Raw genomic sequence first — 26,266 nt, forward strand, 5'->3', positions numbered from 1 at the left:
TCTGTCTTACGATAGTTGAAGAAGTAGAAAAAAAACAATCAAGGATTTCTTAATATATAGGCAAGGAAGATGCTCGTAAGAACGTGGAAAAAGTCATAATTTGTGTAAAGAATAAAGGGAATTTCAGATAGATAACTTCTAAACATCATGGTAGTTGCTTTGTGGACATTGTGTTGAAATGTGGATTGTTAGATGCAATAATATTTAAATGTAAGAGAGTAAGCATTCAACATCGCCAAAATCGATATTCTAGTGTGAAAATATCAATAATCCTTATTTAATATTTGAAAATTAAATTGAAACCTATTTCAAGATTATTTGGATAAGTAAAGGCTTATTAAATCATATATTTAAATACTAAATTGATTGACAAATTCCTAATTTAAACAATAATCATTTGATAAGTAATTAAATATTGTATTCAGAAGAGATTCTTTAATTTAATTTCAAAAAAAAGTTAATTGGATTATAGACGGACCTCTGCATGATATGTTAGAAAAAGTGTTATAAAGGCGTTACAATAGTTAACGTTCATTGGTTGAAGATGTAAATAGCTTAACGTTGATTGGTCGGAGAAGAAAAACTGGGAAATTTGAATTTTTAAATTAATAATAAAGTATAATAAAACTACAGTACCAGTATATCTTTATCACTGCAGCTTACAGAATACTTGTACAGTACATTCTATACTTACTTACTTATTACTATAATATGACAGCTTTTATAAATTTATATATTTTATTTTGTGGTTGCCAAACTCTTAGTTTAATCTAAAAGTTTAATTTGATAAGTCTGGAATCTACAGATTGACATATTTATGTTTATGATTGCCTTGGATCTCTCAGTTATAAAATATCTAAGTAAATTCAGAAAATGATGAATTAAATATAAATCTAATATGTACTGTATATCCTAACTTATATCTTGATATAGCATAAGTTAACTTGATGTGGAACATTATGAAAATTTGTGAATTTCATCTGACAACAGCTGAAAAAAACCTAAAAACAAGTAAATATCTTCCATTCATTAACATGAAAGCTACTCAGTAGAACATAAAGAAAATTAAAATTCTTGCAGCAAATGATGGATCATATTGATAGTTTTTAACTACTGGTTAGAAACTTTGTAAATACACAAGTTTCTATGTGATCTGAAATTGTTAATGTTGTCTTGTATAGAATTATATAACGGCCTAGCCACAATACAAACCCAGCCATTAATATCTGAATTCATTCATAAAACCACTGTATCATCAGCACCACAGGACATCAATGCTAATGTTGTTCAGGAGTTCACGGAAAGAACTTCACCTATGGATGATGAACACGATAACCAAAGCATTTTTAGTGATAACAATGATATTTCAATCATGTGCAAGTGTATGCATTTATTGTCAGAAAGTGACAACAAATAAAATCTTATGTATAATTCACATTACATATTCTGCCCAATTTTTATGTTCATTAATTCTTTACAAGTGAAATTTATGTTCCTATAATTCATTTTTATTTATGTGCAATGTATATGAAATAAAATTTGATAACATGCAAAAAAAATAAGATTTTTCATATGGTTTATTTCATTATTTTTGTTGATTTCTTAGGTCCGTAAGCAATCTTCTAATTTTCCATACATACAATGTATTTTTTTACATGATTTTTTTTTATATGTAATTTCTGAGAACCAATCTATCATGTAAAAACAGAATTAAGTGTACTCAGTACTTAGAAAAAGAAAAAAGAATAGCATTTTATAATTAGTCTGGATCCTCTATTTGATTACTTAATAAGTACCCAATTAATTTTTAAATAACCACTAGAGATTCTAATCTGATTGCTAGTTACTCCTTAGAGTCAACCAATTTACCAGGGGATTGATAAATTATTAGGATTGATAAATTATAAACTTATTTTTATTATATTTAAAAATATAATAAAAAAAAATTGAGGTATCTTTAAATCTTAGTGAAGTAAAACATTGAATTTTAAATATTGATTTATTTTTAATAAAAAAATATCAATTCCTATTTTATTCTTTATTTAATCTTATATGTAATTTATTCTTATTTTGTATGAATATGTAAAGGTGTTAGCAAATAAAATCTGATTCTGAGAGGTGTAAACAAGCAAATAAGGTTGAAAACCTTAAAGTATAGGATCAAGACCAATTAGAAAAGTTAAAGCAAAACAAAACATTCTTAATCATTGTATATGGATAATTAATCTGATTTTTTCATTTATAGATTATACTCAGCTAAATTAATTTATTTTTTAATATTTTAATTACAATAGAGAAGTATCTTAAGGTGTATCCAACATACACTGTGTTGTTTATGGCCAAGATGATGTACACTACACTGTTCATTTGTCATCGAGATGACAAATGAAGCAATGGAGTGAGTGTACATCATCCTGGCTGAAATAGAAGAGACTGGCATTGACATGGCATATGTCAGATACACCTTAAGATTCCTCAATAAGAGACAAACTGAACATAATGAATTACAATAAAGAGAATTCAAAATCCAACAATTTAAAAATAAATTAATATCTTATTTTGTTTCATTTAAATAAATATTTTGTAATTTATTTATATCATAAAATTTACTCAAGATAAAACTGGAGAAATAAATTAATTTACTGATATAAACTACATCAATAAATTTATTTAATTTATTTATAGGCTATAAAACTAGCTTAATAATTAAAATTTATCAGTATTTGTTAAATAATTTAAATCTAAAACACATATACATACATATATATTATTCAAATGAGATTTTGGAATGATTAAGTACATATATTAATCATAAAGTATGCTATTTATCAACTCTCAAAGGATTACTAAATAGAATACTTCATAATTAATTATAATTATTTCATTAATGAGAACTAATTGTTAAGTTAAATTTTATAAGTAGCTAACATATACTTATACATAACAGAAATTAAATAATATAATCATTATTTTTCATAATTTGAAAATTTATATTAACTATAAACAACAGAATTTTATTTATAGCTCTGAATGAATGCAACATTTATTTCTTCTAGTTAATAGATTTAAAAATCTGTAAGTCATCTTAATGATGATTATAATTTATGTTCATTCTAGTAATTTGGTAGAAAAAAATCAAGTAAATTTTTATTTTTGAGTGTGTTAAACTATTCTGCATTTTATAAAATATTTTGATTATAAATATAATAAAAATCATTATTTATTTATGGTATTATTATATATTTCTGATGTAATTGCTATATAATTAATTTTACATTAATTTATTTTAGATTGATTTATTAGCATGACACTCTGAGGAAACAGTCTGAATGCTGTGCTTTATTCTCTTTGTTTGTTGTATCTGTTCATTATTGTTTTGTTTATTATAAGGTATTAATTTTTATTCTTTGGATAAAATTCACAGATCTTTCAATAAAAGGTCCAAATCAGATGATAATGGCCTAAGATATGCAACAGTTTTGATGGAGATAGTTTGTTAAATTAACTGTATTCAATTACAAGTCACTTCTCTACATGTTTGAGATATAAATAGTCTAATTATTTACTCCACTATATACAGTTTATCCAATGTGTGAATATCTTTAAAGTTGCAATGTCAGAAAATAATAGTAGAGACGCTAATGACAATGATGATTTACATAAATATTGACATATTATGATGGCAAGTTTTTAAATTTAAGAATTAGTAAAAATGATCTCCTGAGGAAACTTGCAACTGAGATAGATACCACAGTCATATGTGCATTTGAAAATTCTCAATGATGCTGTAAAATAATAACAAACATTTTTTGTTATTATTGATGCTGTAAAATAACAATAAACCATCATAATATAATTATAAAATAAAATAAATTGCCATAATTTCTTATGTCTAATGCTCATAAACATGAACTCTGTATAAAATTACTAAAATGAAAATAAACACATGCTATAGGAGGTATGGAATAAAATNGGAGAATCCAAACAGATGTTCCTGGATGCTTGTGGAGAAGATAGTCCTCGTGGAAGTAGAGCGATGTAGCCAAGAGTCCGTGGACAAAAGTCCCAAATTCAGTTGTCTACAAGGGTAGTGGAAGTCACTGGAAAGACCAAGCTAGTTTGGCCGGTGGGAACACTGGTTGAGAAGACTTGACTGTTTCCAATCGGACAGTCTACTCTGATGACTGACTCGGGCGAAGCCAAGATGGTGGTACTCCAAAATCAAACACTTAGCTAAATAAAGTCACCAGAAAAGTTAGGGTTAGTGAACCTAAACCTAACTGCAGCGCTAGGACTAAAGTAACCCTAATCTCCTATACTTCAACACTGGGACACTCTAGCTAAGCCTAAATTTAGGGCTAAAAACGAAACACACTAGAAAATACCTCTGGAGCACGGAAAAACACGTCCTCTCTCCACCAAGTCTGAAGACACTTCACACAGTGTTGCCACGCCGATTTGTTTGCCATCGGTAGATTCCTTAGGCAATTTTCGGTAGTTTTCGGTAAATCGACTTTTTGTGGCAGAAAGGAGGTTGCACATAAACAATAACATTCTTTTTCGTCATTTATTTTATTATAAACTATAAAACAATAAAAAACTAAAAAACAANAAAATAACAATAAACCATCATAATATAATTATAAAATAAAATAAATTGCCATAATTTCTTATGTCTAATGCTCATAAACATGAACTCTGTATAAAATTACTAAAATGAAAATAAACACATGCTATAGGAGGTATGGAATAAAATTTCTCATAACAAATTTATTATGAGACATTTTTTTCTGAACCTCTAAACTTGCTCTTGAAAAAAATGCCATTTAACTGATACGTAGTTTAGAAGAAATCATCTCAAAGTTTTTGTTTATTTTATTTTATTTTCAATTGCCAATTTGTTGTAGATTTAATTATAAGTAATTATAATGATCTTTTTACAGTACAGAATTATTATATTAATTTAATTTTTTATGTCATCTACCTTCATATTTATAATTTTAAAATATGACATAAATGTGGTAGGTGCCAAAAGTTTCCAGCCTAACTATATTTTAGACATGATAGGAATAAAATAATGATAGCATCATCTGTATGTGGGCTAATAAAACAGTTTTTCCTACACAGTTTGCATAAGTCACTTGGAAACATTCATTTTAGTTAGATTTGTTGTATTAATTTGTATCATGATCATGTTCACCTCTTATAGGACAATGCACCAGTGTATATGACTGCCATTGCCAAAGCTACTGTGAAGGAATGTGGGTTTGAGTGTGATATATGTGAGCAAAATTAAGATTTTTACAATGAAATAATTTTGCGAGAAAAAAAAAACTTATTTTTTATTTATAGATTCCAACGTCACTATTAACACAAATGGTATATGATATTACTACTGTTACAATATTTCAATTCACACGTACTGTACCGTTTCCGATCTCGATCACATAAAAGGGCCCGACCTTAATAACTAACCTTACATACTAACTTAATATTAGTGGAAGAGAAGAATAGAAGTAGGAGGATGAAAGCAGAATACATATGATAGACAAAGAAATACCCGGGATTTTTTCGTTGGCATGTTCGACTTATACATGCTGTCGGGTGGGACGCCACACGATGACTTCTAACTCGAGTTGTCGTCGTCTTCCTATCCTGTATTACGATCCTTATTCTTCTAAATTCTTTTGCCGCTATCGCTGGACGGAAACTTCTTTCTCAATCTTTCCAGTACCTCAGTTCGTGGTTTAAGCAACTCTCAAGTCTCCACTCTTCACGTCTGCACCTCTCGCAGTTCCGTCCTCGAATGCCTTTTGTCCGTTACTCGTGTCCTCGGGGTAATTCGAACTCCTTTGTTCTTCCGTTTCCCGGAAGTGGTCATCCCACCCAAGGGACAGGGATTAAGATAGGAAAGTTCTAGAAGGAGATAGAATAATAGAACAAAGGATAGCAGGAAAGAACTAAACTAACTTAACTTAATACATACAACATATAGCGTACGACTACATACGTTCCCCACATAAAGGATAATTACCGTAGTGTAACTTGCGGTAATTCACTTTGTTCCCGCGCAGATTGTAATTATGACGGAAATTTGGCACATCGTTATTTCCTTCATCACCAAGCGGTAGGTTGTCATTGCCTTCGGTCCTGTTTTCCTGATCTGGTTGCTGACCCCGGCAAGAACTCGCGGGTACGCGTCGGATGTAAGTCGGTACGTCGTCATTATCCTCGTCATCATCCTCATATTCAATAGTATCCGGAGCTGTTGCGGTCGCGAACTAAATAGTCAACATTTTCTGTAGAGCGGTAATTTGCCCGGAGCGTTAGCCGATGAACTACTTCTGGACTAGCTGCCGAGACGACCAGTCGACCTTGCGCTACGTTCCACGAACTGTGATACCGCTCGTTAAAAAAACATTGTAAGATGGAGTTAGAATTTAACCTGCTAGTTAATAAAAGTGTCATGTTTTTACGTTATGTCGATCGATTTACTTTAATCGGTAAGTTGGGATCAACCCGACATTTGGTGACCCGAACAAAAGACGAACACGTGCAAATCTCAGGAGCTTGGACCGAGCAGCTACAATCCGCTAGCATCGAAGAACATCGCACACGGATTGTACGGAAGTGGACAGCTACAGCATCGAGGGGACAGATTTAAAGTGAGGATACAATTTTATCCAGCAAAATACTTGATTTTGTGGATTATTCGACCACGTGTCTCGCTAACCCTAACGCTCGAAGCATAAAGGCACACGGATCGTCGCAACAAAAGTTTCTTTTCGCAATTGTAAGTACGAACNTCCACTCTCCACGTCTGTACCTCTCGCAGTTCCGTCCTCGAATGCCTTTTGTCCGTTCCTCCGTGTCTTAGGGGTAATTCGAACTTCTTTGTTCTTCCGTTTCCCGGAAGTGGTCATCCCACCCAAGGGACAGGGATTAAGATAGGAAAGTTCTAGAAGGAGATAGAATAATAGAACAAAGGATAGCAGGAAAGAACTAAACTAACTTAACTTAATACATACAACATATAGCGTACGACTACATGAGGACCTTGACTATCCACCCTACAGCCTGGACTTGGCTCCTAGTGATCATTATCTATTTCCAAAACTCAAAAAAGACCTTTGAAAAAGTGATAAGGAGTTGCAGGAGGCAGTTTATGAGCATTTTGCAGACAAAACTGCAGATTATTTTTTCAAGAGTATTGAAATGCTAATTCCAAGATGTAATAAGTGTTGAATTACAAGGATATTGAAAAATGACATCATTATTTTATACCTCTAACATCTAAAATATAGTTAGACCAGAAAATTTTGGCACCTACCATGTATTTTATGGTTTCAAAATAAATTTTTTTATTATATTTTTATGTTCCTTTCATAAGCTATTAATGTATGTTAATTAATGTGAACATTACATGTATTTACTGCCTGTGAACTTGTGTTTTAAATAAGAATAATGACTAATGTAAAACTTTAGTAATAAAATCATACAAAAATTAGGGATCTTATTAATAATTGCTCTTAAAATAAAACTGTTTTAATCATATTTAATACTAAATTTGTTATTTTTATGTTCTTAGATAAAAATTTTTTCTTTTAACATTTCATGTGAAAGATAATTCTGGACTTAAACTATTTGATGTATTCTAATTATAGATTCAATAACTTTAAGTTACACTATTGTCACAATTTATATATATATATTTTTTTATTTTACAGTTACGTTCGATACCCCGTCCTATTGATGTTCCAGACCATGGTTTAATCTGTGATCTTCTTTGGTCAGATCCTGATGAGGTTTGTCAAAATGGATTTCACAATAAAGATAGATTTATAATCAATTTAAAAATAATTTAATATGGATATAAATTACAAAAACAGGATATTACTGGCTGGGGAGAAAATGACCGTGGTGTTTCGTATACATTTGGCGGTGATGTAGTGAGGAGTTTTTTAGAGAAACACGATTGCAGTTTAATTGTTCGAGCTCACCAGGTAAGATAAATTATGAAATAAATGTATTTTAACCTCTTAAATAATCTACACTAGAAAAACGTTTTATAACAGGAACATTAACTTATTATGATAAATTAATTATCTTCTCTTTTTCTCAATTTGTTCTAAATTTTAAAACATTTTAAATGTTAATTTGTTTAAGATTTAAAACAAAAATCAAATTTAAGCATAATTTAAATTTCTGGATTTGGACAAAGATAGTTTTGAATCAAAATGTGTGCATTGGCTTAATATGTATATAATTATACAGCTTCTTCCTATAGTAATGGCTTGACTATCCTTTAAAAGTGTCTTACAATTTGCTATATTGCTTCATTCTCCATGTATTTTTCTAACAATCTTAATAAAATAAAGTGTTGTTATTATTTCAGAACTTCATGTAAAGTCATAATTCTTATTTATGTGGCTATTTATAGGCNGGACTACCTTCATCCCCAATTAGTCCGGATAATCGAGGTTCTGCTGTAATTGTTTAGTAAGAAGTAAGCCAGTGATTGTTTCAGAGCTCAGTTTATTTCTTTGTTTCGTGCTTAACAGATTTATTTACGAAAATATTCTTTCTACATTAGCTGAAGAATGGGGCAGACACAAGATGTTCTCAACAAAACGAGACAGAGTCTTTGCAATAAAGTCTCTTACGATATATAAGAAATGAAAGTACAAAGAAATATTTTATTGAGAATTTTTAGATACATTGAAAATAAAAATTTCTTTCTTGAATTATCGTAAACTTTTCGGTAGATTTGCTGCTTCAATTGGTAGATCGGTCCCAAAATCGGTAATCTACCGAAAATTCGGTAGACGTGGCAACATTGCTGTCACATGCTCTATACTTTCAGAAAATAGTTTTTATTAATTTAAAGCCCACTAGTGGCCAAGTGACTAAATCCATCGCACACTTGTAGTTAGTCGTGGGGTCGCGCCTGGAAAATAAAGGCTTGTGGTATCGCTTTTTAAAGCTAGTCTATTAAGGATTCGACCAGGCCCACAATGGGGCGTAGGGTGGTGAAAGATGGAGCACGACATATTGGGAAAATTCCTGGGATTTGGTGAAGGGAAAGCTTAGGGACAGGAAGCCCCGATATACGAACTTCCGATGCAAACTGTAAGTCACGTTATTTCAATTCAAGACCTTCCCCTGAAAGCAGTTAATAGATGACTTGCACGACTCTGTTATTAAAGGAAAAGTATGATGTACAGGGGCAAGCCACTGCTAATTTGAGGTGTGGAGCGTATATTTTAAATTAAATAAATTAAAAATGTGATTAAAAATTGCAGCCCGAATATAATTGCTCGTTGTATTTAAGTTTTTTTTTTTCTTGAAAATAATTAAATTTAAATCGATTTTTCATAACTAACTAATAAAAGTGGAATTCTTTTGACTATTAAGATGTAGTGTGTTTCTTTATGTACTGTACTCGAATGTTTTTCCAAGGTAAATTCATTATATTCATTTTTTCATTCTCATCATCAATTTTAGTACGACTTTTTATAGAAAGATTTTACATAAAAAATATTCGAATACTCAGTGGTATCTTTCTTATAAAAGGAATCGTAGTGTGACATTTAAAAAAAAAAGGGTACGGTCGGAATCGCACCACACTGGTGCAAATACCAACGAGAGGAGTTAATTCCTCCTTTATTACTAGAAATGCCCCTCAGGCACACTTGATGCTCCTAGTCTACGCAAACATTCGCGAGTGTATGGTTTTATTAAATCATTCGTTATTCCATATTCGGCAACATCAAAGTTATAGGATAGTATGGACCATCGCTACTTAGGGTTGTCAATGGATGGTTCTCTGACAAGGAATGGTATATAAAGAGCGCGTGACGTATATGGTACTCAACTTAGTAGATTTTCTACTAAATCTGGTAGATTTGTTTGTTCTTCTCTCTTCTTTGCAGCCCACGGAATAATTTAAGTTGGCCCAGCCTTCTTTTTAAAGTTTATTTAACTCCTGTGGAATAATTATAAGTTATTTAAATATTATTGAATTTTAATAATATTTTCTATGTCAAAGTGTAAGAAAAGCACTAATCTAGACATTCGTGATATATTTCTCTTTAATTGTTACGCAATGGTTGTATTATATCACTCAATCAAATATGTGTCATTTTTCTTGACGTAATCGATTACGTCAATTCCGATATATCTGAAACAACACTTTTGTTTCTTTTGCATCAAAAATAAGAAAAAAGCTTTATTACATTATTTATGACATAATAAAATACTGAATTGGAATACATAAGATATTTCATTGCATCATTGTAGTTAACCACGTATATAAATAACGGTCAGCACTGTTATATCCAATATCAGATTGTACAGTACATAAAATATATGTTATTTTAAAAATACAATATATAAAAACTTAGTATATTAGCATATAAATTAAATATTAATAATAAATTTATGGATTAGATTATACTCACAAACTTAAGTTTATATTTAGAATAAGAGTTTTAGAATAAGAGAAGGGGAAAATTTGAACTTCCAAGAGGCTACATATATATTAAATCCATGTCTTTACTGAATTTGTGGTCCAGATATTATTTAATTGGGAGATCCACGATACACTCAAGCATAGAAATCTTGCCTCACTCTATATAAAAACAAGAGAGAAGGGAAATATTCATGAACTTCATTATATTATATTATACAAAATGCAATTTAAAAATTTTTAAACATTTATATTTAATTTCAAAGTAATGAATGAGTTACTTCTATCAATATATTGCTAAGTATCTGTATTTTCTATTAAATATACAATTATTTCATATAATATTAAGACAATGAATTAAAGAAAACCCAATAAAATTAAATATTAATATCAATCAGAATATCATAAAAAACAATTCATTCATTTAAATTTATTTATTTTTCTTACTCATTTTTCATATTTTTAAAATTCAGAAATGAAATTAAAATATAAATTATTAAAATACTGTACATAAATATTATGATATTTTTTTAAAAATACACACAAATTTATAGATTATTTAAATATGTTAAATAAATATTTATGGTAAGTAGATTCCTAGATATAAACTGTATAAATATTTAAAATATATAGAAAATTGTAGGACTATTCAATTTTATTCTAAATTCATTCATCAAGTTGACATTTTTGAGAATAAAATATCTATTTTGTTTAATTTTGTCTATTTTATTTAATTTAATTTTGTTTAAAACAATAGCATATCAAAATATTTTTCCTTTTATTTATTTATATAACTATAATTTTAGTATTATTACAAAATTATAATAAAACTACAGTACCAGTATATCTTTATCACTGCAGCTTACAGAATACTTGTACAGTACATTCTATACTTACTTACTTATTACTATAATATGACAGCTTTTATAAATTTATATATTTTATTTTGTGGTTGCCAAACTCTTAGTTTAATCTAAAAGTTTAATTTGATAAGTCTGGAATCTACAGATTGACATATTTATGTTTATGATTGCCTTGGATCTCTCAGTTATAAAATATCTAAGTAAATTCAGAAAATGATGAATTAAATATAAATCTAATATGTACTGTATATCCTAACTTATATCTTGATATAGCATAAGTTAACTTGATGTGGAACATTATGAAAATTTGTGAATTTCATCTGACAACAGCTGAAAAAAACCTAAAAACAAGTAAATATCTTCCATTCATTAACATGAAAGCTACTCAGTAGAACATAAAGAAAATTAAAATTCTTGCAGCAAATGATGGATCATATTGATAGTTTTTAACTACTGGTTAGAAACTTTGTAAATACACAAGTTTCTATGTGATCTGAAATTGTTAATGTTGTCTTGTATAGAATTATATAACGGCCTAGCCACAATACAAACCCAGCCATTAATATCTGAATTCATTCATAAAACCACTGTATCATCAGCACCACAGGACATCAATGCTAATGTTGTTCAGGAGTTCACGGAAAGAACTTCACCTATGGATGATGAACACGATAACCAAAGCATTTTTAGTGATAACAATGATATTTCAATCATGTGCAAGTGTATGCATTTATTGTCAGAAAGTGACAACAAATAAAATCTTATGTATAATTCACATTACATATTCTGCCCAATTTTTATGTTCATTAATTCTTTACAAGTGAAATTTATGTTCCTATAATTCATTTTTATTTATGTGCAATGTATATGAAATAAAATTTGATAACATGCAAAAAAAATAAGATTTTTCATATGGTTTATTTCATTATTTTTGTTGATTTCTTAGGTCCGTAAGCAATCTTCTAATTTTCCATACATACAATGTATTTTTTTACATGATTTTTTTTTATATGTAATTTCTGAGAACCAATCTATCATGTAAAAACAGAATTAAGTGTACTCAGTACTTAGAAAAAGAAAAAAGAATAGCATTTTATAATTAGTCTGGATCCTCTATTTGATTACTTAATAAGTACCCAATTAATTTTTAAATAACCACTAGAGATTCTAATCTGATTGCTAGTTACTCCTTAGAGTCAACCAATTTACCAGGGGATTGATAAATTATTAGGATTGATAAATTATAAACTTATTTTTATTATATTTAAAAATATAATAAAAAAAAATTGAGGTATCTTTAAATCTTAGTGAAGTAAAACATTGAATTTTAAATATTGATTTATTTTTAATAAAAAAATATCAATTCCTATTTTATTCTTTATTTAATCTTATATGTAATTTATTCTTATTTTGTATGAATATGTAAAGGTGTTAGCAAATAAAATCTGATTCTGAGAGGTGTAAACAAGCAAATAAGGTTGAAAACCTTAAAGTATAGGATCAAGACCAATTAGAAAAGTTAAAGCAAAACAAAACATTCTTAATCATTGTATATGGATAATTAATCTGATTTTTTCATTTATAGATTATACTCAGCTAAATTAATTTATTTTTTAATATTTTAATTACAATAGAGAAGTATCTTAAGGTGTATCCAACATACACTGTGTTGTTTATGGCCAAGATGATGTACACTACACTGTTCATTTGTCATCGAGATGACAAATGAAGCAATGGAGTGAGTGTACATCATCCTGGCTGAAATAGAAGAGACTGGCATTGACATGGCATATGTCAGATACACCTTAAGATTCCTCAATAAGAGACAAACTGAACATAATGAATTACAATAAAGAGAATTCAAAATCCAACAATTTAAAAATAAATTAATATCTTATTTTGTTTCATTTAAATAAATACTTTGTAATTTATTTATATCATAAAATTTACTCAAGATAAAACTGGAGAAATAAATTAATTTACTGATATAAACTACATCAATAAATTTATTTAATTTATTTATAGGCTATAAAACTAGCTTAATAATTAAAATTTATCAGTATTTGTTAAATAATTTAAATCTAAAACACATACACATACAAATATATTATTCAAATGAGATTTTGGAATGATTAAGTACATATATTAATCATAAAGTATGCTATTTATCAACTCTCAAAGGATTACTAAATAGAATACTTCATAATTAATTATAATTATTTCATTAATGAGAACTAATTGTTAAGTTAAATTTTATAAGTAGCTAACATATACTTATACATAACAGAAATTAAATAATATAATCATTATTTTTCATAATTTGAAAATTTATATTAACTATAAACAACAGAATTTTATTTATAGCTCTGAATGAATGCAACATTTATTTCTTCTAGTTAATAGATTTAAAAATCTGTAAGTCATCTTAATGATGATTATAATTTATGTTCATTCTAGTAATTTGGTAGAAAAAAATCAAGTAAATTTTTATTTTTGAGTGTGTTAAACTATTCTGCATTTTATAAAATATTTTGATTATAAATATAATAAAAATCATTATTTATTTATGGTATTATTATATATTTCTGATGTAATTGCTATATAATTAATTTTACATTAATTTATTTTAGATTGATTTATTAGCATGACACTCTGAGGAAACAGTCTGAATGCTGTGCTTTATTCTCTTTGTTTGTTGTATCTGTTCATTATTGTTTTGTTTATTATAAGGTATTAATTTTTATTCTTTGGATAAAATTCACAGATCTTTCAATAAAAGGTCCAAATCAGATGATAATGGCCTAAGATATGCAACAGTTTAGATGGAGATAGTTTGTTAAATTAACTGTATTCAATTACAAGTCACTTCTCTACATGTTTGAGATATAAATAGTCTAATTATTTACTCCACTATATACAGTTTATCCAATGTGTGAATATCTTTAAAGTTGCAATGTCAGAAAATAATAGTAGAGACGCTAATGACAATGATGATTTACATAAATATTGACATATTATGATGGCAAGTTTTTAAATTTAAGAATTAGTAAAAATGATCTCCTGAGGAAACTTGCAACTGAGATAGATACCACAGTCATATGTGCATTTGAAAATTCTCAATGATGCTGTAAAATAATAACAAACATTTTTTGTTATTATTGATGCTGTAAAATAACAATAAACCATCATAATATAATTATAAAATAAAATAAATTGCCATAATTTCTTATGTCTAATGCTCATAAACATGAACTCTGTATAAAATTACTAAAATGAAAATAAACACATGCTATAGGAGGTATGGAATAAAATTTCTCATAACAAATTTATTATGAGACATTTTTTTCTGAACCTCTAAACTTGCTCTTGAAAAAAATGCCATTTAACTGATACGTAGTTTAGAAGAAATCATCTCAAAGTTTTTGTTTATTTTATTTTATTTTCAATTGCCAATTTGTTGTAGATTTAATTATAAGTAATTATAATGATCTTTTTACAGTACAGAATTATTATATTAATTTAATTTTTTATGTCATCTACCTTCATATTTATAATTTTAAAATATGACATAAATGTGGTAGGTGCCAAAAGTTTCTAGCCTAAATATATTTTAGACATGATAGGAATAAAATAATGATAGCATCATCTGTATGTGGGCTAATAAAACAGTTTTTCCCACACAGTTTGCATAAGTCACTTGGAAACATTCATTTTAGTTAGATTTGTTGTATTAATTTGTATCATGATCATGTTCACCTCTTATAGGACAATGCACCAGTGTATATGACTGCCATTGCCAAGGCTACTGTGAAGGAATGTGGGTTTGAGGACCTTGACTATCCACCCTACAGCCTGGACTTGGCTCCTAGTGATTATTATCTATTTCCAAAACTCAAAAAAGACCTTTGAAAAAGTGATGAGGAGTTGCAGGAGGCAGTTTATGAGCATTTTGCAGACAAAACTGCAGATTATTTTTTCAAGAGTATTGAAATGCTAATTCCAAGATGTAATAAGTGTTGAATTACAAGGAGACTATATTGAAAAATGACATCATTATTTTATACCTCTAACATCTAAAACATAGTTAGACCAGAAAATTTTGGCACCTACCATGTATTTTATGGTTTCAAAATAAATTTTTTTATTATGTTTTTATGTTCCTTTCATAAGCTATTAATAGATGTATGTTAATTAATGTGAACATTACATGTATTTACTGCCTGTGAACTTGTGTTTTAAATAAGAATAATGACTAATGTAAAACTTTAGTAATAAAATCATACAAAAATTAGGGATCTTATTAATAATTGCTCTTAAAATAAAACTGTTTTAATCATATTTAATACTAAATTTGTTATTTTTATGTTCTTAGATAAAAATTTTTTCTTTTAACATTTCATGTGAAAGATAATTCTGGACTTAAACTATTTGATGTATTCTAATTATAGATTCAATAACTTTAAGTTACACTATTGTCACAATTTATATATATATATTTTTTTATTTTACAGTTACGTTCGATACCCCGTCCTATTGATGTTCCAGACCATGGTTTAATCTGTGATCTTCTTTGGTCAGATCCTGATGAGGTTTGTCAAAATGGATTTCACAATAAAGATAGATTTATAATCAATTTAAAAATAATTTAATATGGATATAAATTACAAAAACAGGATATTACTGGCTGGGGAGAAAATGACCGTGGTGTTTCGTATACATTTGGCGGTGATGTAGTGAGGAGTTTTTTAGAGAAACACGATTGCAGTTTAATTGTTCGAGCTCACCAGGTAAGATAAATTATGAAATAAATGTATTTTAACCTCTTAAATAATCTACACTAGAAAAACGTTTTATAACAGGAACATTAACTTATTATGATAAATTAATTATCTTCTCTTTTTCTCAATTTGTTCTAAATTTTAAAACATTTTAAATGTTAATTTGTTTAAGATTTAAAACAAAAATCAAATTTAAGCATAATTTAAATTTCTGGATTTGGACAAAGATAGTTTTGAATCAAAATGTGTGCATTGGCTTAATATGTATATAATTATACAGCTTCTTCCTATAGTAATGGCTTGACTATCCTTTAAAAGTGTCTTACAATTTGCTATATTGCTTCATTCTCCATGTATTTTTCTAACAATCTTAATAAAATAAAGTGTTGTTATTATTTCAGAACTTCATGTAAAGTCATAATTCTTATTTATGTGGCTATTTATAGGCTCACTTCAAGCCTGGACTTTTTATTTACATATTTATATACTGAAGAAAGGTAAAGATTGAATAAAATTTGTGGCCAAAATACATTTGTACATTAAATAGAGTCCAGGAATGAAGTGGGCTTAAAGTATATGTAGCTGAATAAATAAAAGTTATGTCTTTATATAAAGTTCAAAGACATGTCAGCTCCCTCAGAATATGTACTATTATTATTATTATTATTATTTTAAATAAAAATTCTATAGTATAATTCATTTCTATATTGCTTCATTCTCCATGTATTTTTCTAACAATCTTAATAAAATAAAAATTCATAAAACACTAAATATCATAACATTATAAATTAAACAAGTTTCCTAGGATGTGAATGTTAAGATATAGAAAACTTTGCAAGAATGCCTATAGTAACTTATAAAAAGCTTGCTTATTCTATTCATATAACATGATTGATTATCACGAAACACCATACATCATGTCAGTCTCTTTTATCATTTTATAATTGCCTGTTGAAAAATAACGCAAAAGATAGTGGGAAACAATTTTGATGCAAGGTTTAGTTTAAAAACAAATGACTAAAGTTTAAAGCAAACAATCATTGTATCATGCTTTACACTTTACTAATAAAATCATATTTATACATACATTTAATATATTGCAGGGTATAGGTAATAAATTCCTTGTTACAAAACCCATCTTTCTGTTTTGATTTATGGTTTTTATGTTTACTATGATTTTCATACCATTCAGTAAATGAATGAAAACTATAAATCATGAGTGAAAAAGATGAAAACATTGAAAAAGAAATAAATCAATAGTGAAAGATGATAAAATATGTCTGTTCAAAGTACAGAAATATTTATGTATATGGCCAGAAAATTTTTAAGAAAAGAATATAAAATCTAATGAAGCAATAGCATCTATATTATAATTTTAATGATGAATTAACTTAATTAATTAATGTGACTTTATTTTAAAAATTAAGTCACATAAAATTATTTTACAAGCTTTAAATGTGTTGTAATTGAAATATTTATATTATTCTTGTTTTAATTAAAAATAGATATATGTTTAATTATTATTTGTCAATTTCAAAACTAAAAATAAAATAAATTTTAGGTTGTTGAGGATGGTTACCAATTTTTCCAGAAGAGACAGGTAAAAATACATACTTTTATTTTACCAATGTAAACAAAAAAATTTTGAGAATAATGTAATATTTTTAATTAAAAATTAACTTTTTTATGATAATGGTTTATATTAAAATTATATTGACAAACCTTGAATTATATTAATGTAAACATTGAACTAACTGTTCAACAGTTTTAATAGTATAAAGCTTGTTTACACTTGAATTAAAAACATACGTTTTAGTGTTTTTAATTCAAGTTTAACCAGTTTTAAGTGGCAGTATTTTACTTGGTTACACTGTCATACGAACAACTACAAACAAATGAAATATTGTGTGTGTTACTGTGAATGACCAATATCTGGTGAATGTCAACATTCTCCAGTGAATGTCAGCATTCACACAGTCGTTTCGTGTATGTACGAAATATTTGCTAAATATCCTTATTTCTCACTTACACTGGCAAATGTCGACATTCAGCATGCACTGATGGTGAATGTTGAATAAAAATATTTTTATTACGTTAAGTCAAAAATGCAACTTTTTAATATGTCAAAATAGGAGAAAGCTTAGGTAATAGCACATGTAAATAAACTATTGAACCTAAAANATTTACAATAGGAATAAATGAACAATAGTTACAACAAAATCGCAAAATTTATATTTAAAATTTGATGTATGAGGGCTATTTTTTAAATAAGGTCTGTTTGTGAATGAGAGTGAGAATGACGTGCGATCGTGGCAGTGCATAGGTGCGTCTACTCCAAGCATGCTTTGCATACATTTAGACATCATTTGCAGCTGTATCATCTGTCTGTGTGCTGAGCTGTACAAGTTTATAATGTTTAAGAAAATTGAGTTGCCCGCCGACTGTGAGATATGATCTGTTATTCAATTCTTGAGTGCAAGAAACTTGGCAGCAGCAGAAATTCACCGTCACATTTGTGAAGTTTATGATGATAATGCTATGAGTGATTGTAAAGTTCAAAAGTGGGTGAGAATGTTCAAGGACGGACAGGTTAATGTGCATGATGAGCCACACCCTGGCTGACCTCTGATTTCTGAAGATTTGGTTTGTGATGTAGATAACAAAATTCGAGAGGACCGACAATTCACGATTTAAATGTTACCAATTGAATTTCCACAGGTTTCAAGATCAGTTTTGTATACCATTGTTTCGGAGAAACTGAATTATTGAAAATTGTGTTCTCGGTGGGTTCCAAGACTGCTTTCTGATCACAAAACAAAAAGATTGGGCAGTGCTTTATCGTTTTTGACTCTATACGATCATGAAGGAGATGAATTGTTGGACCACATTGTTACAGGAGATGAGACTTGGGTGTCTCACATGACTCCCGAGTCCAAGCAACAGTCAATGGAATGGGACACACATCTTCGCCAACTAAAGTGAAAGCCAAACAGTCCATTTCAGCACGGAAAATTATGGAAACTGTCTTTTGGAACAGGAAAGGGATTTTGTTAGTGGATTTTATGCCAAGAGGCACAACAATCAATTCTGATGGATATTGTGTGATCTTGAGAAAATTCCGGCATGCCATACAAAACAAGTGGCATGTCTTCCTGTGTGATGTTGCTCCATGACAATGCAAGGCCACATGTTTCTGCACAAACACAAGGTCTAATCAGTTCTTTTGGATGGGAACAACTGTATCATCCACCTTAAATCCACACCTTGCACCCAGTGATTTTCATTTATTTCGATACTTAAAGAAGTTTTTTGGTGGCCAACGGTTCAATGATGACAAAGTGAAAACTACAGTCATGGATTCGGCTTTCTCACAGGTGGCAGATATATTTGAAGTCTGAATTCAAAAAATTGTTGAGCAGTATGATAGATGTTTGAACAAAAATGGAAATTATGTAGAAAAGTAGATAAAAGTATGTAGAATATGGGAAAAAAATATATTTTAATAATATTTACAGTATTTTTCTTCTTATTAAAAAACAGACCTTATTTAAAAAATAGCTTTCATATAATTTTAAGCTGTTATTAAATATAAAAAATGACTAAATACTGGTATATAAGTTATTTTAACAAGAATAATTTTTATAACAACATCCAGACTTGCAACAATTCAATTGTAATGGTTATGTTGATAAAACAGATGATTGAGGTAAAGTGAATATATTAAAATAAAATAGACTAAATTATAGGAGTCAATAATTTATTTGTTAAGAAAGTTCTTCAAATGTAAATTTAATCCAAACTTTTCTTAGAGCAAAAACTATTTCATTGATTTCTGATGATGGGTACAAAGCCCTTGAATTTTCAAAAAGTTTTACTCTAAGAACATCAATTTGAATTGAAGTCAGTATTTTATCACATTGAAAATATTTTTGAACCCCCTAATTCCATGTCATTTGCTTTAGGAAGTTGTTCTATTGGAAAGTAGCCAATATTAGACCAGGAAATCCAATGATGTTTACTGGCATTTATATTTCAATTCTTTCTGTTATATTTTATCTTAATCATATAAGATTATTCATTATTTTTGTATGCTTGTATTTGATATAAACAGATCTAACTTATGTTATTTTTTCCAGCTTGTTACTTTATTCAGTGCTCCAAATTACTGTGGCGAATTTGACAACGCAGGAGCAATTATGATTGTTTCAGAAGATTTAACATGTTGGTTCAGTATCCTGCCCGTAAGTAAATTCTTTTTTGTTTATTATCTCTCAAAATATAAACTAAGTTAATATTGATTTGTAACTAAAATATTTTATGTAAAATTAACTTTTTATTACAGCCTGACAAAACAAAACTTGTAATGAGAACAACTAATAGAAAAGACTGAATTATTTTTAAAAGTTGGAATTCATATCTTCTTTAATTTATGGTCAAGTAAAATAAAGATTTGTACAGTTTTTGCTTCCCAGACAACTTCAGAATAGAAAAAAAACAGACGTATGTGCAATTTGCATGTACGATGAAATCAAAACTATTTCCATTCTTTATGGGAAAAGTATATTGTATACTGTATATACATAAAAAAAAAACTTCTATTCAGTGACAGATTTTGAATAAATTTGTGCACATTAGATATTTATAAGTTTATAATAAAAAGATGAGAAAGTACTTGCTATATAATGAAATTAAATATATATATAAGTTTTGCAAATGTAATAAAATGTTTGTCATTCTTTGTTACTTCTGTGAATTGCATCATCTGTTGTAAATGTCAATATTGGTTTCTGTTGAAGTTATACGTGAATTTCTATCAAACAATAATCCATTGGCATTTGTATATTATATATATATATAAATACATACATATATATAATTTATATGTATATATATGTTGTAGAAAATATAAGTAAAATTTAGTTTGTGTTATAAATTTTTATTATTATAATTAAACAATACAAAAATAATCAGCCTGTAAAGGAATTTTAACATTTATAAGTGCTTTTTGGAACATCTTCAAAACCTCATTTAAATTAATTTTATAAATTAAGATTAGAGTGTTCACATTTTAATTTAGAGGATGCTTCTAAAGACAGAGCAATAGATGTTTTTAAATGCCAAAATTCTAGTAACCAGTTGATTATTTATTAAATATAATATAATATAAAACTGTTTGAAGAACAAAGTAATTATATATTATTTTACTGATGTTGTGAGGAAAGTACTGTATTAATGAAAGTTTTAAATTTGTCTTGTAATCTTATTATGATCACATTTAAGATATTTTAATAGTGTAACTTTAAAAGAAAAGATATATGAATACTGTAATTGTTATTAAATTTACAGTAGTTATCTCTTCTTTTAACTGTCTTCTTATAATCCAATTCATACTGTATTTCTTGGGGGGAAAGAAAATTCAAGTGATTTTGAGCTCAATGTCCATTATCTGGGAGCGACGAAAGACAACACCAGCAGTGATCTGTCATCTGCTGACCTTATTTCTCTTATTGATATCCGATGATAGGCATGTAGCATGAAAGCACTCGACTGTCCTAATATATTTTCACTCCAAAAGAGCAGTTTAAATTGGATTTATATATGAGGAGCTAACTTAACAGGTGTGTTATCAATATAATCAATGTAACCAATGTAAATACCTTCTCAACTCATCTTGGAAAAGATAGTTTCAGAATTAATAGCAAGATTCTAGCATGTCTTTAAAACTGTTTTATTATATGATTAATAATTTAAAATTTTTACATATTCCTAAATTCAAGAAATTTATTATTTTTTTTAGTGAATTTATCTGTTGAATTTTAAATAAGATTTTTTAAACTTATTTCTTAGTACAACTTACAAAAAAAAAAGTTTTTACCCATAGAATCATGGTTTTCACATTTAATCTTCATAAAATCTTCTATGAATTTACTGTATAGTAATTAAAAAATATTAAGTTATAAAAATCTAGCATAGCTTTTTGTAGATCAATGCCAATGGATTAAAATATTTTTAATTGTAAATATTATATTATTATTGAAATAAGATAAATATTATTATTTATTTTAATTAAAATAATTTTACAGAATGATACATTAAAATGTGCCTAGATAAAATCAAATGTTGAAAGATATGAAAAACAGTCAATGAAAATAAATATTTTTTACAAATATTTGATTATAATAAACATGAACAAAATCAGTTTTAAATTTTCATTAATTTTTTAAAATATTTATTTGCACAATCTTAACTTGATGTACAGAAATCTATGTATTGTATCAAGACTAACCTGCTATTTGGGAAGAATTAAAAAAGAAAAGAAAGATATAAATGCAGCTCTGAATGAGGTGGTTGAGAGTTTATCAGAGCTGGAGACCATACCTGTAGGATTAAAAAAAAAGTCAAAAGACCCAATGGTCTACAAATGCCTTTCATGAGATAGGCCAATTTTGGGGGGCTACATCTGGAATTTTGAAGACCCCAAAAATGGGGTAAAATTTAAAAGTGAAAAAATCCAGAACTATTTCTCAAAATAACACTAAAAATGAACTGTTTTCTACTTTATTAGATACTTTTAAAAGCTCATAAAACACAAGAAAAGCCATTGCACCAACTACAACTGGGATACAAGTGGAGTCATTAAGCCTCTCTGTTAAGCCTATTGTGTGTTTAAACAAGCAGCTACCACAAAACAATATCTCACCAAGGGTCACAATTAGAAGTATGGTTCCTTTGACTTTTTTGGTTGTCTACGGGATCAGAAACCACTCATTCAGATCTGTAGTTTTACCAAACAGAATGCCTACAACCTACATTGTAAAAATTAGTAAACTATGTTATGAAAACAATACATTTTTTAAAATTCCACACTTTTAAAAATCATGCACTGGATTGGGCCTGTACTGTATGCACTGTATATATCAGCAATGTACTGTACATATATATTAATTGTCCATTAAATCTAAACTCAATCTAATAACAAATAATAAAAATGTTAATGGGATGAAGAATAAATATACTGTTTTTGACAGAAACTGACTCTTTCTTTATCTGAAATGATATTGATTTAAATTCTACAGAGTTGATAAATTAAATCCAATTCAAATTGATCTTCTTGAAGAAAAAACTTTTTAATAAACCCAAGTGCTTTGAGATTCTATATGATCAGGAGTCAACAAGAAAAATTTCTTGCTGATTCCCTATGAGAGACTTTCGTCCAAAAGCACTTAGATTTTCTAAACAGATTTTATTCTAAAAGCAGTTTAAATTGGATTTATGTTTGAGGAACTTCCTTAAGTATGCTGTCTATAGATGAAATTTCAGAATTCCTATAATAAAATATTTATAGACTGGTATAGCCTATATAGAATTCATGTAACTGTGAATATTGAAATATTTTCAAGAAATATCAAAATATAAAAGTAATTTATTTTCTTATAAATGTTAATAATGTTTCATTTCTAAAAAAAAATAAATACAAAGATATAGTTTCTCTAACATGGCTACAAGCTGATATGCTCAACTTTAGGAGCATATGAACTAAAAAACATTATTATTTTCAATGCCATGACAAAATTGTAGAACATCAGAAATGCCTAAAATTATTATTTATTCTTTGATACATTCTAATTTTGAGGAAAATATCATTTATAGATGCAACAGCTTCAGAACCAGACATACAATTAAAATGTATAGCAAGTGTTTCTTAACAATCATCAGTAGGTTCTTGGAAACTGCAACATAAAGAAANCTATATTGCTTCATTCTCCATGTATTTTTCTAACAATCTTAATAAAATAAAAATTCATAAAACACTAAATATCATAACATTATAAATTAAACAAGTTTCCTAGGATGTGAATGTTAAGATATAGAAAACTTTGCAAGAATGCCTATAGTAACTTATAAAAAGCTTGCTTATTCTATTCATATAACATGATTGATTATCACGAAACACCATACATCATGTCAGTCTCTTTTATCATTTTATAATTGCCTGTTGAAAAATAACGCAAAAGATAGTGGGAAACAATTTTGATGCAAGGTTTAGTTTAAAAACAAATGACTAAAGTTTAAAGCAAACAATCATTGTATCATGCTTTACACTTTACTAATAAAATCATATTTATACATACATTTAATATATTGCAGGGTATAGGTAATAAATTCCTTGTTACAAAACCCATCTTTCTGTTTTGATTTATGGTTTTTATGTTTACTATGATTTTCATACCATTCAGTAAATGAATGAAAACTATAAATCATGAGTGAAAAAGATGAAAACATTGAAAAAGAAATAAATCAATAGTGAAAGATGATAAAATATGTCTGTTCAAAGTACAGAAATATTTATGTATATGGCCAGAAAATTTTTAAGAAAAGAATATAAAATCTAATGAAGCAATAGCATCTATATTATAATTTTAATGATGAATTAACTTAATTAATTAATGTGACTTTATTTTAAAAATTAAGTCACATAAAATTATTTTACAAGCTTTAAATGTGTTGTAATTGAAATATTTATATTATTCTTGTTTTAATTAAAAATAGATATATGTTTAATTATTATTTGTCAATTTCAAAACTAAAAATAAAATAAATTTTAGGTTGTTGAGGATGGTTACCAATTTTTCCAGAAGAGACAGGTAAAAATACATACTTTTATTTTACCAATGTAAACAAAAAAATTTTGAGAATAATGTAATATTTTTAATTAAAAATTAACTTTTTTATGATAATGGTTTATATTAAAATTATATTGACAAACCTTGAATTATATTAATGTAAACATTGAACTAACTGTTCAACAGTTTTAATAGTATAAAGCTTGTTTACACTTGAATTAAAAACATACGTTTTAGTGTTTTTAATTCAAGTTTAACCAGTTTTAAGTGGCAGTATTTTACTTGGTTACACTGTCATACGAACAACTACAAACAAATGAAATATTGTGTGTGTTACTGTGAATGACCAATATCTGGTGAATGTCAACATTCTCCAGTGAATGTCAGCATTCACACAGTCGTTTCGTGTATGTACGAAATATTTGCTAAATATCCTTATTTCTCACTTACACTGGCAAATGTCGACATTCAGCATGCACTGATGGTGAATGTTGAATAAAAATATTTTTATTACGTTAAGTCAAAAATGCAACTTTTTAATATGTCAAAATAGGAGAAAGCTTAGGTAATAGCACATGTAAATAAACTATTGAACCTAAAACGTACAGTACATTCTTAATCAGAAAAGAAATTAATTCAATAATAAACTTACACATAAATTATGTGATTAACATTATACAATCTCACTTATTGCAACAACTTAAATTGCTATGGCACTTTGAATTGCACAAGAGTCCCTTGCTTTTACAACTGGATTTATTCGTGGAACACTTCTTTTCGCAATGACAGCATGTATAGCCTTGTCCTCCACTTTTCAAATTAGCTGCAGCTGCTTCTCTCAACGATATTTCTTGAGAAGAAATCTCATCTATGGAAAGTAACTTTTCTTTACAAATTACAAACTAATCTGTTAATGGTGTCTTTTATTCGGATATCGCTGACGTCTTACCGACAACCCCTCTCATCCTCCGCCACTCGACCAGACAAACCGATCCCCATCTCATGGGATCAAAAAAACAAAAACACTATCCAGTGACAAAGTGAGCAGTTTCTACCAAACCGTTGCTGGGAAAAGAGGTGCGACCTTGTCCTACCTCCGACTACCCACAAAGGATTTGGTGACAGACTGTCGCCTCTCTGTTGACATTAGTTTCGACCTTCACCAAAGCTTATCTGTGCTTGTCTACATACACCAGCGATTGTTTGAATGTATAATAATATAACCAAATATTCGGTCTTTCACCGACGTATTTTGTATGTGTTGACATTCACCGGAGAATATCGACATTCTCTAATTTCGGTCTTTCACAGTAACATATGCATTACAGTAGATCCCCCTATAAGACGGTAGATACGTTCCGTTCTTTATGAATCAATTTTGTAGGAATCATAGTTTACGGACTATGGCTGTTTGAAAGGTTTTCTTTCATAAAATTAATCGATTCTAGACTAATTCGACTCAACATTTCCAAAATACGTATATTTTATTGAAAATAATCCGTATAAACTACGTTATAAACAAAAAATTGTAGG

General features: G+C 28.1%; 1 protein-coding gene and 1 long non-coding RNA gene across 2 annotated transcripts in view; both read left to right on the top strand.

The window, feature by feature from the left end:
• The window catches only part of LOC111621208 (serine/threonine-protein phosphatase PP1-like), a 101,021-nt gene extending 78,024 nt beyond the window's left edge, over positions 1–22,997 (top strand). Inside the window, exons 6-10 of the mRNA XM_023363288.1 lie at positions 7,728–7,805; positions 7,890–8,003; positions 17,671–17,709; positions 20,246–20,350; positions 20,452–22,997. Coding sequence (XP_023219056.1) covers positions 7,728–7,805; positions 7,890–8,003; positions 17,671–17,709; positions 20,246–20,350; positions 20,452–20,499 — 384 coding nt within the window. The 3' untranslated portion in view covers positions 20,500–22,997. The remainder of the gene's footprint in view (positions 1–7,727; positions 7,806–7,889; positions 8,004–17,670; positions 17,710–20,245; positions 20,351–20,451) is intronic.
• A 1,716-nt stretch (positions 22,998–24,713) lies between these two features.
• The window catches only part of LOC111621221, a 14,240-nt gene continuing 12,687 nt past the window's right edge, over positions 24,714–26,266 (top strand). The window contains exon 1 of the long non-coding RNA XR_002756029.1: positions 24,714–24,754. This is a non-coding gene — a long non-coding RNA (uncharacterized LOC111621221). The remainder of the gene's footprint in view (positions 24,755–26,266) is intronic.

The sequence above is a fragment of the Centruroides sculpturatus genome, unplaced genomic scaffold (assembly GCF_000671375.1).
Source record: "Centruroides sculpturatus isolate CEXI.00-Female unplaced genomic scaffold, Cexi_2.0 scaffold211, whole genome shotgun sequence".
Lineage (NCBI taxonomy): Eukaryota > Metazoa > Arthropoda > Arachnida > Scorpiones > Buthidae > Centruroides > Centruroides sculpturatus.